The sequence below is a fragment of the Vicia villosa genome, unplaced genomic scaffold, assembly GCF_029867415.1.
Source record: "Vicia villosa cultivar HV-30 ecotype Madison, WI unplaced genomic scaffold, Vvil1.0 ctg.000655F_1_1, whole genome shotgun sequence".
Lineage (NCBI taxonomy): Eukaryota > Viridiplantae > Streptophyta > Magnoliopsida > Fabales > Fabaceae > Vicia > Vicia villosa.
Window position 1 is genome coordinate 231,153 of NW_026705293.1, and position 24,351 is coordinate 255,503.

Here is a 24,351-nt window from a genome sequence, read left to right on the forward strand (position 1 = left end):
TTCATGCATCAAACCTTCTTCATCATTCAAACTTAGAACACTCGCCTTCTTTATCATTTCAACTCATAGCCCTCTTTTCCCCGTCAAATTCAGCCCCAATTTTGAAACTCAAAATCCCTAAAACCAAAATGAACTGTACCCATAAATCAAATATCCTAAAATCAATTCAATCTACGTTCCAAAATCTTTTGATTAGTTTCTAGAAATATTTACAAAGGTTCTTGTATCTCTCTGTCTTGCCGTTACTGTATTCGATCTCGCCTTACTCTGTAGCCGTATTTTGTCATGCTGCCCTCCATAGTAGTTGTCCTTGTCCATTTGCATTATTGTTGGTTGAGCTTCGTCATTTTGTTCTTACAAGAAATCCCATAAACCATCTAATCTCGCTCTTGTCTAGCTCTTTTGTTGCAATACTCGAACACTACAACCCTTTTGTTGCAATACTCAATCACTACAACTCTGACACAAAGAATATGTAAGTAAATCCTCACCTATGAATATGTCACAGTACTTTCCAAATTATATCTCGAAATTCATCTTATTTTGTTTAAGGAATTGGGGTTTTTGATAATTAGGGATTTCTAATTATGATGTTTTGTTTTGTTTTTTTTTGAAACGGAATTGTGTTAATGTAAACTGGGATATGGAATCTAGAAGATCCTTTCAAATTCTGTCATATCTGATTTTGAACTTGATCTTTGTGGCTTTTGAATGAATGAAAAAGAAGGAAATGAATCTATTTAATGGAAGGAATGGCTACTTTAGTTTGTGTTTTGTGAGAGTATAAAAGTCTTATTTTTCTGTTTCAGGATAAGAAATTAACTTTACCAACAGATGCAGATGATGACCAGCCCTCTCATCCTGTTGAAGCTGAAATAAAATGATCTCATCAAGTTAATTCTCTATGGTTTGAGGTGAAAATCACTTGTACATTTTTTTGTTTGTTTTCATTGTGGGGGAAGCAAATTTATTGAAACACTAGTTGATTATCTGCAGGCTTGAGAAGCTTTCGAAAGATCCAAGTAAAGGAAATGCATGGCATTCTGGTCACATCGCTTTTGGAAGATATCAATTTTTAATTGTAGTAACCTGTAAGTCTCATAAATGAACATCTTGATACTTGCAACTAAGATTTTTATATGCCCAAACGAAATTCCAATATTAAAATATTGATTTAAAGTCAGCTTCCTATTGAATATTCACTATTTGCATTGAGTATACATTAATTAACTAATTTTTTAATCTATATGCTCATAAGATATCAAATAGAGTATACATTTTTAACGTTCTATTGTGTGAAAGTCACGCAGGTATGGGGGATGACTTGGAAACCACTTCCCATGTTTCACAATTTGACTCACATGGAACTTACTTTTTGAATTAGCTTATTGAAGAGGGAGTGTAGGTCCTTGTTAGAAATACTCCAACATTTTCCCAATCTTCAACATTTTAACATTAAGTTAAAATTTATGAATATAAGAGGTGCAACATATATTTGTTCTGTATGTTATGCAACATTCAAAAAACTTCAACAATTGTGAGTTCCAATTTGTAAAATATATTATGCTAACATTCCAAAGTACTAGAGACTTAAAAATTGTTCGTTTTTTGCTTGGTTAGAGGTGAGTGTGTTTTGGTGTATGAACATATAATGTACCTATTAAATTTTATTTTTAAGGTAAGCCATTAACTGTTTCTTGGTGTTTAGGTAAGATGAAGTATAGCATAGTTTGTCAGATTACAAAAATTGACATGTTTTTGAAATTGGTGGTTTGTAAAGTCTTTCAAGTTTTTTTTTTTGTTAGGTTGTAATGTGAAAGGTGATGTATTGTCAAATGAATGTTACTTACGCAATTTTTAGTCTTGGGTTGGGGAAGTGAGAATAATGTGAAGTATTGTTTGTTGCCACAAATTGGATTTTATTGTATGGTAGAATGAAGTTGATAAGGGCTAAATGATGCTGTTTGTGTTGTTGAGTGCGAGCTAGTATTCTGCATATCATCGGTTCTATTTGTCAGCATTTTATTACTGAACTCTTGAATCACTTAGATGCATTGGCTTTTGGCACGAGGAGTGTTCAAATTCATTAGTTAGTTATTGTAGCTTTTTCCGTTAGAATTAAAAGTTAACAGTTCAACTGCTACAAAGTCGTTCAATTTTCGGTGAATAACTTCATTATGGATGGAACATCTATTATTGATATCTATAACTGCAAACAAAATTAGTGATGTTGCCTTTTAAGGAAACTTTTCATTCACAAAGTCATCATGTTTTTCAACCATGAGGGCGAGGCCACAAGTCTGCTAATGTTTTCTTTTTTTGTGTGTTCTTCAAATTTCATTAAAAAAACACATTTTATTATATATGGTTTCTCCACTCTTTCATAACAATGTCCAAGCTTATTCGATGAATAAAAGTTGTTGGTTGCATTTGCAAGCTTAATAAAAAATTAAATAAAAAATTAAAGTGGCTCACCAATAAAACTCTACAAATTTATTTCATCTCATTATGCACATTACATAGGTTCCATACTAGAAAAACAACAACAAACCAAACTCTCCCGAGGCTGTCAGGCTAGTGCTAAATAGATAGGTAATAGATATTGATAACAAGGATACCGTAGTGACACATATCCGCATTTTGCAGACAAAAACTCCCTCCTATGCAAAACCAATCCGAATTATGCCATTGTAACTCGACCTACACTCTTTGTTCTTTTTCACCTCTTTTTCATTCTAGTGCAATCACATTAAGCCCGTTATCCGTACACAATCATAGTAAGGAAACCGTTTACGACTATGATCCTTTTCATTAGCACAGGGTTCTGGTTACAAAAGTGGCACACCCCTTTTTATAACCCATCGCAATTGTGGGGGATCGGACCGTAATCCGCCCTACCGAGTCCAATACCAGAGACCAATGGACCAACTAACAATGGGCGTTACTTTTTTTTTTTTAGAATCAACAACCGTTGGGCTAAATGACCGGGTGAGAGTCACCTAACTTAGAAGGTGTATTCCCTTTTTTTTTTCAATTTAATCGAACATTCATTCGTTATTTTTCAGGATCATTCACTTATATTCATCGACCGCCAAACGTAGACGTGCTTAAGATGGTGCCGACTGCTAGTATAAACTACTTAAGAGGCTACTTCAAAACTTAGAACTCGAGGTCTCGGCATAATGGTTATTCAAATCGGACACACATACTTAGGGAATTTTGGGTGTTAGGACGGTACCAATATTATCAAAACTTTCCTAAGTCTACTTAACATAGCTTAGACGACAATGGTGAGATGGGCAAGTCTTCTTCTTCTTCTTGGATGGTTGGCATGATAGATAATCTAGACGTCCTGGTTTGAAAGTTTTGAATATAAGATTGTGTTGTCGATACCCTTTTGGACTCTATAGCCCTCCTATTTGCAAGCTTAGCCTCCAATACTCTTTTGTTCTTCATTAAATTCTTCATTGCCGTATTCAAGAGTATAATTTCGTTACTTGTGTAACTTATATTTTCACTCTTGTGTATCTTAGATGGCATTGGTGAGACGGACGAGTCTTCTTCTTGGATGGTAGACATGATGGATAATCTAGACGATATTGTTTGAAAGTTTTGACGACGAAGATAACATTGAGTTGTCCATACCCGTTTGGACTCTATAGCCCTCTTATTTGCAAGCTTAGCCTCCAACACTCTTTTGTTCTTGATTAAATTCTTCATTGCCGTATTAAAGAGTATAATGTCGTTACTTGTGTATCTTATATTTTCACCTTTGTGTATCTTAGATGGCATCGGTGAGACGGACGGGTCTTCTTCTTGTACGGTAGACATGATGGATAATCTAGACGGCTTGGTTTGAAAGTTTTGACGACGAAGATAACATTGAGTTTTCGATACACGTTTGGATTGTATAAACATTTTATTTGCAAGCTTAGCCTCCAACCCTCCTTTGTTCTTCATTGAGTTCTTCATTGCCGTTTTTAAGAGTATCATGTTGTTACTTGTGTAACTTATATTTTCACCTTTCATTTTGTAATCATGGTTTTTCTTTGGTTTTGATATTGGTGACAACGTTACTTTGGATGGATTCATTTTACTGTATGCGAGTAGTAACTATCTGAATTAGGCTTTTTCTTGTGACTTTTTATATGAAAATGAGTTTAAAGAATGAATTATAATTTTGTGATTCTCCATTAAATAGGTAGATTAGTTAGATAAAGGCTGTTATTTTTTTAAGGAAAAGTTTGTTAAAGAGATATGAAACTAAGATTATAAATAATTGAAATCTATTGACTTGACTTTTAAATTATGTAACCATCTTTTTTCACACTGTGTTTGTCGTTGCTACCTCACTGTTAATTTAAAATAAACTTCAAAAGAATTTTGGTTTATAAAATTGAATAAAAAATATTAAACGTATTTATTTTTTAGTATTTTAGCTAGTAAGTCTACAAAAAAAATTTGTTACACTCGTTTTATAGGAATAGTTTGTTACAATAATTTCAAATATTATTTTATTATTTAGTCTTTTAGTAACACTCCTTATTAAAACTTTGGATTGAATGTCTAATATTTAATCTACATAGAAGGCGGATTTTATAGGATTAGTTTGTTACACTTTTAAAATTAAGGTTATAATAATTTGTTTTTTTAAGGAAAATAATGAATTAATATCATATATAGCTCTAATTTGTTTCAGCTATTTTTTTTAATAATTATATAAGATTTTTTCGTTTCAAAATTTTAAAAATAATTTGTATGGTGTTGTATGTTTCTCTTCTTTAAAAATTACAAATATTTGTTAAAAACATATTTTAAATAATTATTTAGAATATTTCAATATTTTTATTATTATTTTGGATATTAAAATTTCTTAAATTTGTAAACATTTTTAAAATAGGTTTTCATTAAAAGTTATTTTGAGATACATATTTTTATAAATAAAGTAAGATTTTGGATATTAAAATTTCTCAATTTATAAAAAATAAATTTCAAAATACTTTTAAAATTTTTATAAAATTATTTTATAAAATAATTTTAAAATAAAAAAGTTCATTTTTTTAAAGTTAAAAGGAACCGGCCTATACTTTTGTTATTTTTTTTAATGATTTTTAAATTATAATATTATTTTCAATACAATGTTAATCATCTAAAATTTTATGGATATTCTTTTAATATATCAAAAAATAATGATTTAGTTTAAATGAAAAATTCATTTTGGAATGTAAAATGAGTTGTGTCTATCATTAATTTATAAATTAAATAATAAATTGCAGATCTATCATAACAATTCCAAAATTAAAATTTGTTCAAATAAAAAATTAATAATTATTTTAGTTTTACAATTTATCCATCTTAGAAAATATAAATAAAAAATAATGTATGTTGTTCTATTCCAGTCAAATATCTAAAGCTGAAGAATCATATTTATTGTTTCACAAATGTTCATTCCAAGTTGTTTGAAACCAATATCGTCTATCATATATAACCCTTCTCCTACCTTGTAACACCCTAAATCTCGCGCATAATTTACCAAAGAATTTAATCAAATAAATTATCGTAAGAACAAAATCTATTGATACTCCTTGAGTTTTGATGATAACAAAGTACTGTTTTTTTAATAGGCAATTGATTATAAGAACTCGCACTAGGGGTGAAACCCTTACAATACAGAGAAGTTACACATGATTGAAACAATCCATTGGTACTTTATACCAATTGTAGAAACTAGGAGGCGAAAGCGGATTAGAACTAGCAAACCAACTCCAAGAAAAATACAAAATATTGAAATACACCTTATCAAAACTATATGAAACATTATCAAAGATTATTGCATTTCACATAATCCATATACACCAAGAAGTAGCGAACCAAATTGTGTTAATCTTCTTCCTTATAGTGGCGAATGAAGTGGTGGATTATGATAGAAAAGAAGAAAGAGACTGTTTGCTTATTAAACTGGATTTCGAGAAGGCTTATGATAAAGTTAGTTGAAGTTATTGGCGATATATGATGAAAAGGATGGGTTTTGGGGGAAGATGGATGGGATGGATTGAGTTATTGGTTTTTAATAGTAAGATGTCGGTTCTTGTTAATGGTAGTTCTACCAAAGAATTCGAAGTGTTCCGAGGGTTGAGACAAAGTGACCCCCTCTCACCTTTTCTTTATTTTTTAGAGGCGAAAGGTCTTTCGGGCTTAGTGAGGAAATCCACTGAAGTTGGGGATTTATCCATAAAAGGTTCTTGTAGGAGAAGGGACGTGGAAGCATGTTTGGGCGATTAAGGCGGTGATTCGGGCATTTAAAATTGTGTCGGGCCTTGGAATTAATTGTCATAAAAGTAAATTGATAGGTATTAGTTCAAGGGGTCCGTTTTTAGAAGCCGCACCAGTACTTGTAAAGTGGAGGAGAGAAAATTTTATTTCATTGGTATTCCCATTGGTTTTGATCCTAGGAAGGATACGACTTGGAATCCTTTATTGGTGAAAATGAAGAATCGGTTGGGGGTTGTAAAAATTGCTTCCTCAATTTGGGAGGTAGGATTACTCTATTGCAGTCTATTATTTCTGCTTTGACCATATTCACTATGTCTTTTTACAAAATGCCAAAGAAGGAGGTGAAAGAGTTTAATAGGATCCAACGCAATTTTTTTTTAGGCGGTGGGGTGGAAGAGAAAAGGAAGATTCTTTGGGTTAGTTGGAAGAATGTAATTTTACCTTTTGAAAGGGGAATTAGGGGTTAAAAACATCAAAGTATTTAATTATTCACTACTTAACAAATGAAAATGGAGTACCATACCTCACTTTCAGGTTATCAGCACAATCAATGACTCTGAAGATTCTTTCAATTTCCTTCAGTCACTTCTGACAACTTCTGGATCGTGAGTGCCCTTGAACAATGGAGGATTGTTCATCTGAAAACTCCCCAATTACTTGTCAGCACTGATCCCAGCTCCATCGACATTTCCTCCCAGTACACCAGCAATCATGCCTAAAGCCTCAGCGATAACTGTAGCAACCTGCCCTAAAAAATTAGCTTTTTAGAGTCGCCACCTATTCTACCAGGGTGAATAGGAAACCCTACGAAGTTATAGACAATTCTGGGTGAGTTATTAAAATCAGGTCAAAGGAAGGTGTTAGGCACCCTTAATCCTTTCCTAAGGTTTTAAGTTTAAGGCAAAGGTTCGTGGCTAAAGAGTGAATGGTAAAATTAGAACGTAATTAGAATTTTGGGGAAGGGAACTCGCCTTGGTTATCCAAGTGCCTACGTACCTCCTTAGGGAGGACCAGAGTCTACGTAGTTCGGGGTAGGGTTGTACACCTTAGATTTAATATGAAGGTATGAAGGTATTTAGAATTACCTTATTGCAGTTTTGAAATTCATAGTTTGCAAGGTATTTTGAATTACCTTATCGCAGTTTTGAAATTTGTAGTTTGTAATTTTGTAAGAGAAATTGTGTTTTAATATGGCGTACAACCCTAATTATAACATTTTCTATTAATCGCGATGATCAATAGATTTGATCACCATAATTAACAAATAAAATAAAGTATTGCTAATTATTCTAACCGATTGATTCGATTATCACCATTAGCAAATAAATTTAAAATTCTTTGAAGTAATTTATTCATCGTTAACCATCATAATCAATAGGTTTGATTAAAACGAATAACGAATTAAGGAGGGAGTACTAATCATCGTAACCAATTGAATCGGTTAAAACCCTTTAGTAAATAACCCTATTTAGATAGATTATTTAGTTAATTAAATAATTGATTATTAAGCATCGTGACCGATTAATTCGATCGAAACGAATAATAAATAAAATCTTAATATTAATTTTATTATTAATTAATTTTGAAAGTAAAATTTTATATATATTAAAAATATATTAAGTAAATTAAATAATTATATAAATAAAATATAAAAATAAAAAGATAAACCTGGGAGTGATCCTATGTGATTCGCTTTGAAGATGCATGGTAGGGAAGCGTGCTTCTGGCCTTTAGATCTGATTGTGATATGATCCTATGGTCTGGATGTGAGTACGTATGGTGAGCGCGCGTAGGCTTGTTGCGTAGGATCTGCAGAATGTTAATTCATGAAAAAAAACAAACAAGGGCCAGGGATCAATCCCTGGACCCTTTAGTCACCTAAACACGCGCGTTACCACATGCGCTGCATTTTTTCCTTGTTAAAAATACCACTTCAGAATAATATATACAAAAATATAAAAGGTAAATTATTGGTTCAAACCGAGTCAAACTGGGCTTATGTGGCGCTGAATAGCGAATCAGAAATGGAGAGAGGATCAAGACTTTTGACCAGCAAATACAGACGCTCCACGCGTGGCTGAGAGGAAGCTTCGCACTGTTCACCTTCTTCCTCCTTGAACGATGCGGATTTAACCGCAAAATTTTCTTCGGATTTACCTGCGGATTTTTCCGCAGGTTCTTCCTCCACATGCATACGACTTTGAAACCTACAAAAGGTGAACCAAACACAAACAAAGATTACCCAGATCCATCAAACCAAGCCTTGCGAACACCATGGCGTAATCGTTTTGGATCAAAACCTCTTGAGTGAGAAATCTTTTGAATCAGGGCTTGAAACTTGGTATGAGGGTACTTTGAATCATATGAGAGATCATAGAACCCACTTGAGGTATCAGAAGTTCAAATTCCTTGATTAAATCAAAAACCCTAATTTAGAGGCTGTTGTTCAAGAGAGAGATTGCATGCTTCCTTCTTTTGTATCTTTGAGCGTTTGAAAGTCAGATGGACTGAAATATGAATAAGTATGTTGGGAAAATTTTGGGGTATGACAGTATCATATGTTAGAAAATAACTTATAAGGTTCCGTGGGTATAGGTTCCATGGTAGGAAAATTCATCTTCACTTATTTTTTTAGTATTTTAATTATATAATACAATATAATTTAAAATTAAATTTATTTACCTATAAATATAATTAAAAATTAAAATTATTTTAGTATATTTAATTTTTATAAATAAAATAAATATATTTAATAAATTTTTAAAAGAAAATGGATATTAACTTATATTTTAAATTAACTATGTACCTTTATTTTTAACACAATAATGAAAACCTTTTTTATTTTTTTATTTTCCACTTCCGCCAAAATATATGCGCTAATGTCTTTTGATTTCCCTCCTTGACCCATATTTCCACGTTTCATTTCGCTCCTAACAAAAACTTTTCTATCCCAAACAAATCTAAAATCAAAATAGATTATCAAAACTCGTTTTCTCTCATGTTCTCACCGCTGTTTTGATTTTCCTTACCGTTCTCCTGCTTCACGTGTTGCCATCCTCACATCAGAAACAATTGTTTATCTTAGTGGTTTGTGATGAGTCTTGCCCTAATTACTCTTGTTATCATTCTTCCTTTGACAATTAGGTATTTAAAACAAGGGATTTTGCTTTGTAATCGACATCAAGGTCTGAAGCTTCAGGTACAAAACTAACCCTAAAATTCTTTACCTGTCACTCTGTTTGAAGATCGATCTGATTTAATAATTTCCACTCTATATAAATAAATTTTTAAAATGTGAAAATCTTTCTTATACTAGTAGTTGCTGAAAATATAAGTTCTGTAAAAAATTATGTATACTGGTTTTGAGTGTTGCGGAAAAAGCAGGATTTACTGTGGTTCGGTTAGGTTAGTTCAATTTATTACATAGATTTTTCGTTTTCATCTTCTGGGTTTCTAAGTTGCAGATCTGATCTCTGATTGTAGTTTTTTCACAAAATACACTTAAGAGGTTCATCTTTTTTGTATAGCTCTTAGTTTTGCATTAGATTTGGTAGAATTATGGTGGCATAGTAGGGTTGTAACACACAGTGGAGGGATAACATTACACAAATTTCAGAAGAAGAAATTCACTTAGATCTTGTTTTTAGAATATAACAGGAGAAGAAGTTAACAAGCAAAAGTATCAAGTGAAATGGTATGTGTTGATTGGTTGCTTACACACCATGTTGTAGGAAAAATCAAGTGAGAAAAAGAAGTTTATTTGTCTCTGGATTTTTAGAAAATAGCAGTAGAAGAAATTGATGAGCAATTAGCAAACATATGCTTTAGAGAGAGAGAAGTGATTTCAATTAGATTTTATCTAAACAATGTGTGGTGGAGTGTAGAACTAGAAACTAATGAAAAGTGGAAAAGCAGAAAATAAAAGTTTGGGTAAATGAATCTTTGAGAAGGTTAATTAATAAAATAGTTGAATTGTCACTTCAACTTTCCAAAGCAAAGGACATTATTCTGTCAAAATTCAGAGTATTAATTGTTTTGTTCAATCAATATAGTCATAGTAAATTTTGAGTTTCGAGATCTTTTCATTTAATATATTATTATTTAATTATTATTAAACTTGTAGATAACAACTAAAGAGTTGTCAATTATACTACATCATGTAAACCGATTTAGAACCAAACCAAATCATATGTAAACCGGTTTTAAAAAAATAAACCGGTTTTAGTAAAACAGTTTTGAGATCCAAACCAAACCATATATGTTGTCGGTTAAACCGGTTTTTATTGTTGGTTAAATCAGTTTGGATTGGATTCGGTTTTTTGTCCACCCCTACTTATCTTCTTGTATTGAAATGAAATTAAAAAGAACTCACTCAATTTTTTTTTCAATTTCATTATAGTTATAGATTATATTTATATTTCTTACCTTGTCCTCTAGATTTTCATGTTTACAAATTATAGTTATATATTATATTAAATATTATCACATTCCCTGTTAGAGGATTATTATTTAAACAACTAAATCCATTTGTTTTCATCTCACATAATACCTTTCCCTAGCTAAGCAATGGAATACTCATCAAATTTGTGAAACACCATGGCCCAGCACCTACTTATCGAATTTGTGTTCAAAAGAAGGTCAAAATTTGATAGTTGTTTAGGAAAATGTATCTAGTATTAGCCAATCGGATTCATCATAGAAACACTCTAATCAACCTATTTATAATTTAATAGCTTATATGTTTGGATCTTAGTTCACTACTGATGGAAGAGCTTATATGTTAGAAATTTTGGAATTTTAGAAAATGATCTACGGACTTATAATTTTAAGAAGGGATTTTTTTATTCTTTATGGCAATGATACTACCTAGAAATCATGTTGGATATTTTTTTATTTATTAAAAAAAATATCTGATTTATAAAATTCCACTCAATATTAGTGTAATAAATATTTGTCTGGCTGTGATTTGGAATAGAAAATAGAAAAATATAATTGTTTTTTGATTTGGTATATCTTGAATAACTGTTGCACTGGCTCTTTCATTTGTTTTTGTTAATTAAATGGAAATGTTTCAGTTAATTTTGTCAAATGGAGTCTAGAGAGTGGATCCTTGATCTATCAAAACAAAGTGAAGAATATATTCGAGGGGTTAATGAATTTCTTGAATTTGCTTTTCAAAAGTCTGAAGAAAATGAAAAAATACTGTGTCCTTGTATAAAATGTGCCAACTGTAAGTCACATACTCGCTCAAGTGTTTATGAACACTTAATTAATTTGCGTCGTGGATTCCTTAGAGGTTATACACAATGGATATTTCATGGTGAGAAACCCATAACTTCAAGTGACACCAATGAACAACATTTTGAAATGGGGCATGATATGGATGGGTTAATTCATGATGGTTTTGCAATGCCTACATTTTCTGGTGAAGGTAAAAGGAATCCAGAAGTAGGAGAAAATGTTAAATTTTACAAATTGGTGAAAGAGAATGAGCAATTTCTATATCCAAATTGTAAGAAGTATAGCAAACTATCCTTTGCATTTATATCTTTTAAAGTGTCTTCATGGGTGGAGCGACAAGTCAGTTTCTATGTTATTAGATTTATTGAGAGATGCTCTACCAGAAGGAAATGTTTTACCAAAGTCATACTATGAAACAAAGAAGATGATTTTAGGGTTAGGAATGGGGTATGAAAAGATCCATGCTTGTCCCAATGATTGCCTATTGTATTGGGATAAACATATCAATGACCAAATATGTTAAAAGTGTGGTACTTCAAGGTGGAAAACAACAAATGAGGATGTACAAGCTAATGGAAAAGAGACTTCTGAAAAGCGGAAGAACTTACCCGCAAAAATCCTTCGTTGGTTTCCTTTAAAACCAAGGTTGTAGAGGTTATTCATGTCATCTAAAATATCTGAATCAATGAGATGGCACCATGAGAGTAGATTGAATGATGGTTCTCTTAGGCATCCGGCTGAATCACTTGCTTGGAAGGAATTTAACTCCTGATATCCAACATTTTCGTTAGATCCACGTAATGTTCGATTAGGGGTGGCTTCTGATGGATTTAATCCTTTTTAGACTATGTGTATAACTCATAGCAGTTGGCCTACCATCCTAATTCCTTATAATCTTCCTCAATTGAGAAAAGCAGCAAGATTGATTGTAAGATTTTCTTTCATTCATATGTGTCTTTTGGTTTGCTGCTTTGTTACCTTCTGATTTTGGAGAATTTGTTATTTAGAGTTTTTGTGTGTCACTTTGATTCTAACTTTATAAGCTGGCACATCTGACTATATCATTTTTTTAGTATGGTCACTGCATTTGAGTCCACAACTTATTACTATTTGAATTGTAATTTTTTCATTAGCTCTTTAGTCCCCTAACATGGTGACTATATCATTTTTTTTGTTAGCTTTATGGACCTTATCATAAATCTTGTTGCTAGTAGTATTGGCTTGTTTGCAATTACATTGTTAACATTTTTGTTTGGTTATATATGATATTTCAATATTAGTTACTTCATCACTAGTTTATTGTGAAACTGGTACAAGAAGTGGTATTTCAACCATTTTTTAAGTTTAAGTTTTTTTGCATGGTTGTTTTTACAGTGTCAACACTTTTGTTCAGTTATATATAGATTTGCTGGAGAAGATGTGAATGACATTTTACGAGCTGCAAGACAGGTATATTTTATTTTATTCTTTGAGTTCATATTTTAGAATATTATCAAAACATTAACTTTATTGAATTTGTAAATTTTTTTGTTTTATTTTTTATAGGTAACAAATGCTTCTAGTTCCCCTGACCAAAGGAATTCTCCAAGTCCTTCCACTAACGAAGATCAAAGAGAGAAAGGAGTGAAGACCCATTTTGGTCCCTCACAAAAACTACAGAACCCAAATTAGTCCTCCACAAAAAATAGGACCCGATTTAATCCCTTACAAAATATAACCGGGTCATATTAGTCCTTCTGGGGATATTTTATTCAAACCGGTTTTTTCTTCTACTTTTAAACCGTGACTGGACCGCCAAGTCGTATTTTATTTTTCATTTTTTAAATACTAAATTGATTTCTATTTTTAATTTCGATTTTATTTTTAAACAATTTGGATTTTAAAATACAAAAAAAGATAAGATTTGTTCTGAAAAGGAATCGAACTTAAGACATTTAGGTCACATCCTATGCCTTTACCACTATGCCAACGTACACTTGTGACAAATAATTCGCATGATTTATAGTAATATTAAACAATTATAAATTTAAAATATAAAATATAAAATTTGTACCCATGAGGTCTCAAACTCAAGTCCCTTCAAATTTAATGATAGTCACTTCACTGTAAATATGAAAAGTGATTTAAGAGCGGGTGAATCAGTTAGATTAATCGGTATTAGTGAATTTTTCTCGATTATGAATGTTAGCAATATTGTTATAATTTTTTCGAAATTGTTATAATAGTTTCAAAAAAATCAAAACATTGTTAACATTCATTATCGAGAAAAATTCACTAATATCAATTAATCTAATTCATGCAACCCCTCTTAGATTACTTTTCATATTTACAATAAAGTGACTACCATTTAATTTGAAAGGACTTGGGTTTGAGACCCCGTAGATATCAAAATTTATATTTTTTGTTTTAAATTCAGAATTGTTTAATATTACTATAAATCATGTCAATTATTTGTCATCAATGTATGTTGATATAGTGGTAAAGGCATAGGATGTGACCTAAATGTCTTGAGTTCGATTCCTTCTCAGAACAAATCTTATCTTTTTTTATATTTTAAAATCTGAATTGTTTAAAAATAAAATCGAAATTAAAAATAAAAATCAATTTAGTATTTAAAAAATAAAAATGAAAAATAAAATACGACTTGGCGGTCCAGTCACGGTTTAAAAGTAGAAGAAAAAACCGGTTTGAAAAAAATATCCCCAGAAGGACTAATATGACCCGGTTATATTTTGTAAGGGATTAAATCGGGTCCTATTTTTTGTGGAGGACTAATTTGGGTTCTGTAGTTTTTGTGAGGGACCAAAATGGGTCTTCACTCGAGAGAAAGATTAGACGCTGATTTTATACTGGATGTGTTTTTTGTCATGTGTTGTGTTGTGAGTTCTTTGTTTTCTTATTTGACTGGTTTTGGTGACTACTACTATCTAATTGGATTTGGTTTTATATCATATTGCACTTTATATCATATTTAGGTGGTTGTTAGTTTTTAGATTTATAATTTTATGATGGATTAGAAGCAAACAGTGGCTGTCATATTGTTATACTCTAAGATATTTGGTGCAATTTTATTTTGAAGCATTTACTTAAGTGTCTTTTTTTTTTATTTTAATATACTTTGTTAATTTGAGATGTTTTGTAAGACTTATTAGGTTATTAATAAAATAGAAATTTACTTTTATAATTATAGCGGGCATATGTATAAAAAATATTGACAAACTATTATTATTAATAAAACATAATATTTTTTTTATTATTATTATTAATAAAATGTGAGAAAAAAATATAGCCAAAAAGCTATACCAACAGACAAATGTGTGGGTAAACAAATATATTAAAGTGTTAGGGCTCTATTTGAAAGGCTTTTTAAAACCTCTATTTTAGTTTTTGAAAATTTAAAAACTAAATACTTGTTTGAATATAATATTTTACAAATGTGTTTTTAAAAACTCTTCACAATTTTTCAGTTTTTAAAAGCAAAAAACTAAAATGGCTAAATTGTGTTTTGATTTTTACTTTTCAGTTTTTAAAAACTAAAAACAAAAACTATTTCAAACAGACCCTTAATCTCTGTGGGTATAGGACTGAGATTTTGTCCAACGGTCTTAAATTTCCGTAGCTATAGGATATTGGGACGTAAAATTTCCGTGGGTATAAGATAATCAAAGTACACAGAACATAATGTCCGTTGGTATATGTTTTATGGTCTATACCCACGGTTTTTCTTCATTTATCTATGGAATTATGCCGTCGCTACAAGTCAAATTTCTTGTAGTACGTGACGTGTATATTTTCACAATTCATTAATCTTCGGTTGTTTTCGTTCAGAAACGTGCACCGTCTTTTTTGGATAATCATTCTCAAGCTTTTCTAATAGCTCCTTTCTTTGTGATTCTTGAGGTAGTTTCTTGTTTGTCATAGTACTTTTGTTGGATATGACACATGTCTTATAGTACTTTGAACTAGTTTCTTTCAAACAAAAATAAAGTTTACAATATTGATATGTTTGGTAGATTCTCCAACGTACGATTTGATAGTGGAAAATTGTAGCAATTAGAAGTTGATTCCCACTTACGGAGTCAATGTTCTATGGTAGAGATAAGTGGATCGAAAAATGAAAATGCATAGCTTGTTGTGGATGTTGTGAGCCTTTGACGCAATGGAGTAGAGTTGACCTGCAAAGTTAGTCTTTCAACGCTCAAGTTATTATGATAGTGAAAAATTATGTTCGAATGAGAGAGGATTTGAATACTTGTGAAGTGACACACTTTCTCTTTAAATATGAGAAATGGTTTACAACTAAATGCATGTGAAACGTGGAATAAGATTAGCCTTCAGATTAATTTAGATGGATTAGCATGTCATTCGCGTGAACAACTGTATCTTCAATGAAAAGAGGTGATTTACGTGTTCTGCATTGTAATACGGTGAACTGACTTTTTATTAATCGGAATGTCGCGGTAAGCAAGAGTCGCCACCGACTTTTATTTTATCCAAACAGGTTCGGAAAGGCAAAAAGAAACAGAAAAAAACCTTTTAAGAAATCTAAGTTCGGGGGGTAATTTATGCAAAGGGAAGGTGTAAGGCACCCTTTGCATCCATGGTTTTCCATGGGCTCTTAATTGCTTTGCTTGCTCGTTTGTTTTTTTAAAAGGTAGATGAAAGAAAAAAGTGGACTTTAGCTCGTAAATGAGCGTAGCCAGTTTTCGAAGAATTGTGAGAAAGAATATTAAAGATGAGCATTGCAAGGCAATTAGGGGCAATTACCTTAAACTCAGATGATAGGTCTCTTTTTAGCCTTTTCAGAATGAAAGGGTCAATCCTTGCCATAAGAGGGCAGGAAGCCTTTCGTTTGGAGGTTGAAGGGTCGTCGAAGCATCCTTTGCCATAAGACTGTCCCATGCCATAGAGGGGCAGGTAGTCTAAGGCAAGGATCAGAATAAGCCATTTTTCGTTAGGCAACCAGAAGATACCTCAGCCTTTTTCCGTAGGCAACTTCCGAGGGTCGAGGTCATTTGTGTATCGAAGGCAGCATCATTTAGGGTCGTGACCTTTTTATCGAGGCAACATGGCTGAGGTATCCTCATATTCGAGGGACATGGCTTATTCTGCAAAAAACACAAAGGCAACAGGCAACAGGCAACAGGCAACAAGGCAACAGAGAGGTTACCCCAAAAGCGTGCGTGTGTGCAACAATCACGTGATTATATTCAGAAAATTATCTTATAGTTAATTATCTACATTGATTTAAGGCTTGCACTCCCTAAGATTACTAACCACGCAATAATATAAAGCAATAAAGGGGGCGGGAAATTGTAACCAGCGGATCCCTTATCAGGGTTTGACACAAGTAATAATAATAAAAGGCATAAAATAAAATGAGGTTTAGGGTTACCAATGACGTAGCTTTGGCAATTGATAAACCTGAAAAGGAAAAAGACAAGACAGAAAACATATAGTGAGTGCATTATCAAATTCGAGGGCAAACCTCATTAACTACAAAAGAAAATAGAATAATAAATTAAAAATAGAATAGGGAGGAGGTACTTAGCTTGGCATTTTCCTGACAGGGTTGAGGGCAAAGGTTTGCCAGAAGCATCGACTCTGACCATTAGGAATGAGCAAAGAAACAAAATAAGGCGTGAGTGTATAGGCAGTTCATTGATATTTAATTTTATCCCTAATTTATTAAGGAAACAAAATAAAATAAAAAAAAGAACGATTATTTGAATTAGATACGAGATAATACTTAGCTTTTGAATTTGATTTGATATGGTTGCTAAGGTGCCTTTAGGGTTGATCCTGAAAAAGGCAAGGCAGAAGGGATGAAAGCAAAACAAACCCTAATATCAAAATAATCTAGATATAATTTAAATTAAATTACTTAACTTCGAGGTTTGTTGAAGGCGCGTAGTCGGAAGGCGTTTGAAAAGATAACCCTGAAAAAGGCACAGAAGAAGAAGATTTTTCAATGTAGGGTTAATTCTTGTAAACCCTGATTCAGGCGTAAATTGAATAGAATAATTGAATAAAATAACGCGATCGATTTAATTAATTATTGGTCTCGCAACCTAATTAATTAAATCGAGGAAAAAGAAATAATTTAATCGGACAAAATAATCTCATAATTTCCGTTAATTAAAATAAATTAATTATGGTTTAAATAAAATCAATTTTTATCAAATAAATTAAAATATAAATTATTTATGTATATACAAAATTTAGTAAAATAAGTTTATTAGGAAAAAGTATAAATAATAAAATGATATGTATATATAAAAGGAATACTAAGCTATATAATTAAAAAAAATATATAAAAACTTAGCTCTTGATTTGGTGCTACGCAGGCCGGAGGGTGTATGATGGACCCTTGATCCTGATGCGTTGGATTTGCTGGATGCTGGATCTGATGGTGGTCGCATGAGGGTGTATGCTAATCCTTAGCTTTGAGTTCATACAGGATCTGCAAGAGAAATAAGTGAAAAAATCTTTGCAAGGGCCAGGGATCGAACCTTGGACCCTTGAGTGAAGCACACGCGCTCTTGCCATTCCGTCTACATGTTTCAATTGATATGACTTTGAAAACAGAAAAATATATAACAGTACGCAAGCGATAATAATAAAAAGGCGCGCGGATTCGAACGGTCCACTCATGTGAAGACACATCATCGTCTTCTTCATGAAACTTCTTCAATCCACCTTTTACAGCGCTCATTACCAGTGAGCTGTAGAAACATATGCTTTCTATACCTGTCAAATGCTAGAACCTCATACACGCATAAAAAATCAAAAGCGAAACCATATTCTTGTTCGTTTTGGCCATACGAACATGATAGTACCTGCGTCAAGTCCTAATTCATGCTAAATCGAAGAACCCTAATTTGAAACTCGTAAACCCTAACATGGCAACTCGGGGCAAACGACCATGGAAATACAATTAAACGCCCAGAAAGACTCTATATATCATGGCAAACAGTAATATGCATCCAAACAACACCAATGATCCATGAATAATGCGAATCGAACAAATTTTGAAACTGACTAACCGTGATGTATACGCTTTGACTCTGAGTATTCCAATCGATGGAGAGGATATGATCACGTCTAGAAAACGCCCAGGGATTGATTGGAACACCTTATATGGCTTGAATCGAGCTGCAATGTGGAAACCGATTTATGAATTTTCTTGAAATTTTGAGAGCAAGGTACGAGTTCTGGAGGCTGCCACATCCGTTCCCTAGCATTAGGATTGCTTCAAGTACTTATAGAGAGGAGAATAGGTTAACAAACTTGGCCAAAATCTTTTTAAATCTATAATTGAAAATTTGAGAAAATATGATTTTCATTCTTTCCAATTTTGGCCAATATATGATTCAATCATCCCAATTCCACTTGGCACGAAATTTATGTGATTATGGGATATTATGATGATGAGATTTGATTGGAATTGGCATTTTTATTGAATATTTTGATTTTCATGATTTATATAAGTTATTTATCACATTTAAATGATAAAAAATTCATATAAAATCCAATAAAAGCCAAAATTTCGTGGGAATTGGGTTTGAGCCTTTAGATGACTTGTGGATCAAGTTTGAATGAAAATATCTTGGGCCCATTTGCAAAAATATTCAAATTCTCTCACATTTTTCCCTCCAAAATAACTCAACTTTGACAAGGTCTATCTCCCTCAATTTTTGAGGTATGGAAGTGTTCTAAGACATTCTAGAAACCTTAGAGTGTCCTCTAACCAGTGTCTTTGGTCTCATATCAAAATCTTTTTCCATTCTCATTTTATGTCCTTTTGAAAAAAGTGTCTTTTTGTTGACTTTTGAAAAGGATCTATAATGTATAAAGCCGTATCTCTTAAACCATTGACCTATGAGCTTTGATTCTTGTACTATTGGATAGAGGAATGAATTCCCTTTGAAATGAGCTTTGGTGGGAATTTTTCTGATGAAGTATGAATATTTGGTGAATTTTCAAAGTTTGGTTGACTTTTTCAGTTCATGCCCAAAATAGTAACTTTTGACTTTTGACTTTTCTGATCTTTCAAATCATTATCATGATCAATCCTTGATCAAATGATGATTTTAGGGTTATGAGGATGTTGTGGACCAAATATCTTGAACTTTGACTATATATTGACTTGAAATGACTATTTTGCCCTTGAGAGTCGACTGTTGACCTAATCAGGATTTGAGGGACCCAATTTGCTCTGATTGATTTGAAACTTTATATGGAGATACTTTGGGATGTTGGTGACCCTATGGAACCACCTTGAGCCATTGATTCAATGATTTTCCATTGAATTAATAACTCCCTAATTCAGAGCTTTTGTATAGGAGAGTGTGTTTTGGAGCTTTGTCTTTTGTTTTGATTTTATGTGTGGAAAATAACATGGGCAAAGTTTGGGGTATGACAGCTGCCCCTGTTCAATTATCTTAAACCTGAAGATGTAGAGTGGTCTGTATGCCAGTCGGTATCTGAAGGTGGAAGATGATTGAACACTAGAATACCAGGAAATTTGCCCTATTTGCAGTAGGGACTTTTGTCGGAGATGGGCTTGTAGATGCCATCTGGTAGTTGTTGGAGTATGGATTGTTGCAAAATTTCTGCTTTTGTTGCCTTCTTTTTTTTGAATGTTGAGGAACCGTCAAAGGTATCGACTCAAATCTGTGTTGGGTTATTTAAGGAACCGTCAAAGGTATCGACTTAAATTTGAAGCATATTGTTGAGGCACCGTCAAAGGTATCGACTCAGATATGCAGACAGATTGTATAAGGAACCGTCAAAGGTGTCGACTTATATCTGAAATGTGTTGTTAAGGAACCGTCAAAGGTGTCGACTTAACTCTTGATGTGGGTTGTTAAGGAACCGTCAAAGGTATCGACTTAACTCTGAAGCATATCATTGAGGCACCGTCAAAGGTATCGACTCAGATATGTAGATAGATTGTATAAGGAACCGTCAAAGGTATCGACTTATATCTGAAGTGTGTCGTTAAGGAACCGTCAAAGGTGTCGACTTAACTCTTGATATATTAAGGAACCGTCAAAGGTATCGACTTAATACTTGAAAATAGATTGTTAAGGAACCGTCAGAGGTGTCGACTTAACTCTTGTAAATGGAGATAGTGGTATCCTGAAAAGTAGAGGTTAGTTTTCTTATGTTATGATGCATGTGTTATGTAATGAGTACCTCAAAATAAATGAGAGACTTTGTATGTTTATGAGGTGAGGTATGCGATGTATGAATATGTTTGTGCCGTATGGTATGCGAGATATGATTTGTCTTTTTCGAGAAAATAAATCTCTATGTCTTTGTGATTTTGACGTCTGGTCTTGTCTTGAAGATGTTTAGCTGGGGATTTATGACTTCTGCTTGGGGATGAATAGCAATTTGATGGATCCTGATTGGGGATGAAAGATATTAGTAAGCCATGTTGGAGAAGAACAAAGTGTCGGTGGCGTTGAAGATGTCAACTCTGTTGGGGATGTGATTTTATGAACCTGGCTCTGTGGGGGGACATGGGTGTCTTGAGAGTTGCCCCCAGTATTATAGCACTTGTCATTCCTGGATCTGTGTTGATTAGAACGTGCCAATGAGTGTTGATCGAAGATGTCAAACTGGACTTGCATAGATTTGCCCCAGTTAGCAGGGACCTTGGAAAGATTCGCCTCGCGAGGGCTTTATGAGATGTACACTATGGGCGATATGCCCCCAGTAATCATAGGCTCAATACAGTGTCCCATGTTGATTGGGGAGTAGCTTTAGATATGCTTGGATGTATGCCCCTGATTGTTCGAGCATCCATGAGAGATTCTCGGAATCTTGACTTGATTGCCCCAGATTGATCGTGACATAGTATGAAACCTACTTGGGATATATGCCTTTGACTGTTTGTCATTTGAGAGATTCTTCGACTCTCGACTTGATTTCCTCAGATTGATTGGGCAAAACGGGCCATGCCCCTTGTATACGTAGAGACATCGCTTCTCGGAGTAATTTTGTCTATCGGGATAACTTTCAGTCATTAGTTGTACCCTGTGCAAGTTTTTTCTGATGCTGACTTTTGAAATTATGTAGCAGAATATGTTTAATAATGAATTCATGAGATGCAATGCATACGTTTGTCTTGAGTTTTTTTGAAACATTTAAAACAGGATGTAATAAAGCATGACATTTGTAAAAACATGATATTTGTAACAATGTGATGTTTGTAAAAAAGAAATATCAACTCAGCATTTTTGGTAAACCTTAAGGAGTCGGGATACCTTTTTGGTGACAGTATGCTTTCGAACTAACCATGCTTCAGTTAGGACTTTCAAGGGTTGTAACGTGGCTTGGTTCACGGTTTTAAGAAACAAAGGACAAAGGCTCAAAATTTGATTGTACCCACCCCTCTTCGTGATGATCTTCAATCCTAAGCTCAGCTAAATCAAACTTATGCATTCAGGTTCCAAGAGACTTTTGGATTTGCACCTTTGATACTGATGATGGTTCACAAGCAAAGATAACTTTTGAGATGGCAGTCACTTCTTCCTTTTGGTAGTTACAACATTGTGTTGTTCAGGAACTTATTGACTTCTCTGTTTTCATCCTTTTGATATCCCTAACTTTTGCCTGAACTGTTTTTTTTTTTTTTAGATTACAGTCAGCGGGATGCCTTGATTTTTGCCTAAGTCACCTTTTTGATTTTTGACTTAGCAGGCTTTTCTCTGTATATGTGTTTTTTCATCATTCTTTTTCTTTTTGAAAGGTTATTGACTGCCTTGTTTGATGATTAATGAACCATCATTGTCTTTTGATTGGCATCTCCAACACTTCTTTGATGTGTGCGGATGAACGCTTGTGATTGAAAAAAGGTGTACTGAATGATTCTCTTGAAATAGAATGCATGGCCAAATTAACTGAGAACTACCCTGCCCCAGGTTATGATCATGGGTTTTAATTAGTACAAGAAAGAAACTTCTACTTCTTAGGCTCAAAGGGGTTGACGAGGGATTAACATCCCTATATCTCCACTGTTTAGGAATTGAAACAATGCCTGTACATCGTCAACATGGTCCATTCAAAAGCATATTGTATGAGGTTGCGGTATCGTTTTCGTCATCCTCCCTTAAAAGGCTTACAGCTTAGCAGGAGTTGAGTATCACAAAACATATGCAGAGTAACGACATAATTTAAAAGGAGTGATAGCGAAATAATTAATTCAAGACAAACATATGCAATGCACTGATGATAATTATTAAAACAGATAATGTCTATCATGATTCGAATGTTTAAACAAACAGAATAAAATTTGCGCATGAAAGTAAATCTAACGATTAAAAGTTCATCCACTTAGACATTAATTAGTGTTGTCGTGACTAGGCATAGGAGCGGTGATCACCATAGGAGTTCTCGGATGGTTGAATTCAATTTCTCCAGCATCGATCATGTCTTGAATCTTGTTTTTCAATGACCAACAATCATCCGTGTCATGTCCAGGACTGTTAGAATGATATGCGCACCTCGCGTTGGGTTTGTAACTAGGAGCAGAAGTGTTAGGATTTTTAGGAGGATCCCTCAGAGTGATCAAATTTGCCTTTTGTAGATGTTGTAAGGCTTGAGCTAGCGACATATTGATCTTTGTGAATTGACGTCTGGGTTTATCTTGTTTGTTTTGACGACCATGTTGAGGCGCCGGTGTGGAGCTCAGAACTACCCCAATAGATTGATCATGGCTTATACTTTTCTGCCCATACACAACATTGGAATCTGACCTCCCATTAGAATGCTTCTTTGTAGTACCTAAAGATGTAGCCATTTGAATCTTACCACTTCGAATACCATTCTCGACACGCTCCCCAATCAGTATGAGTTCAGTGAATCCAGATGATGAACTCCCCAATAAATGACTATAGAAAGGACCAGTCAGTGTACTCATAAATATATCGACCAATTCTCTGTCAGCTAAGGAGGGTTTGACTCTTCCAGCTAGATCTCTCCACTTTTGAGCATACTCCTTGAAACTTTCTTTAGGTCCCATGGACATGCTTTGTAGTTGCATGCGAGTTGGTGCGAGATCGGAATTATATTGGTATTGCTTATAGAAAGCAACAACTAAATCTTCCCAGGTATGGATGTTGGTACTTTCCAGTTGATAGTACCATTCGAGTTGAGTTCCAGATAAGCTTTCCTGAAAGAAATGGATCCAGAGCCTCTTATCAGTAGTGTGAGGCTGAATCTTCCTTACATAAGACCTCAAGTGTAGTTTAGGACAAGAGACTCCATCATACTTAGCAAAGGCGGGAGTTTTGAATTTTGGAGGAATAACGACCCCAGGAACAAGTCCAAGTTCTTCAAAATCCAGCCCAGGTACCTTCTGAATTTCCACACTTCTCAGACGCTCTTCTAACATCTTGTATTTGTCATCGGGATGTTCGCCCTCATGGTAATAGTCGTCTTCTTCTTCAGAGAGTTCGGCAGAATCGTGGTTACTTTTTGCATCGGTTTTGATACTAGCATCATCATCTTGCTCATCCTCATCACTGTCTTCAGAGGTTTCAGCATCCCTGAGTTGCAAGATTGGTCTAAGCTTTTTCACTCGAGTCTTCTTACCCTCTTTGGGAGCTTCAGCTTCTTCAACCTTTTTGAGAGGGCCTTTGGACCTTCTTCCCAGATTGAGAACACCTTCAGGTTTCTTGGTCTTCTTTTCCTTCTTAGTCAGAAGGGATTTCATCTCATCTTGCCCCTTGGACAAATTCAAAATCAAGGCTTGGAACTCAGTGTTTTGAGCTTGGAGATTCTTAACTGATTGTTCGAGATTCATGATGCTGAAATAAACAGCGA

At 33.5% G+C, this 24,351-nt stretch overlaps 1 protein-coding gene and 1 long non-coding RNA gene across 4 annotated transcripts; both read left to right on the forward strand.

The window, feature by feature from the left end:
- On the forward strand, positions 1–1,102 carry LOC131630197 (uncharacterized). The gene is made up of 3 exons (XR_009292277.1): positions 1–475; positions 810–914; positions 997–1,102. It is a non-coding gene; the product is annotated as an uncharacterized LOC131630197 (long non-coding RNA).
- An 8,093-nt stretch (positions 1,103–9,195) lies between these two features.
- On the forward strand, positions 9,196–13,696 carry LOC131630167 (uncharacterized). 3 transcript variants are annotated; one of them, XR_009292262.1, is made up of 4 exons: positions 9,196–9,472; positions 11,349–12,442; positions 12,889–12,963; positions 13,060–13,696. XR_009292262.1 is itself a non-coding variant. In XM_058900961.1 (3 exons), exons 1-3 carry the CDS (start codon positions 9,368–9,370, stop codon positions 13,183–13,185), a joined length of 306 nt encoding a protein of 101 aa, XP_058756944.1. In that variant the 5' UTR covers positions 9,196–9,367; the 3' UTR covers positions 13,186–13,696. The 3 variants fall into 3 exon arrangements, 1 of the variants encoding a protein (XP_058756944.1); XR_009292261.1 differs by having other exon boundaries at positions 9,196–12,442; XM_058900961.1 differs by lacking the exon at positions 11,349–12,442.
- Positions 13,697–24,351: the final 10,655 nt, after the last annotated feature.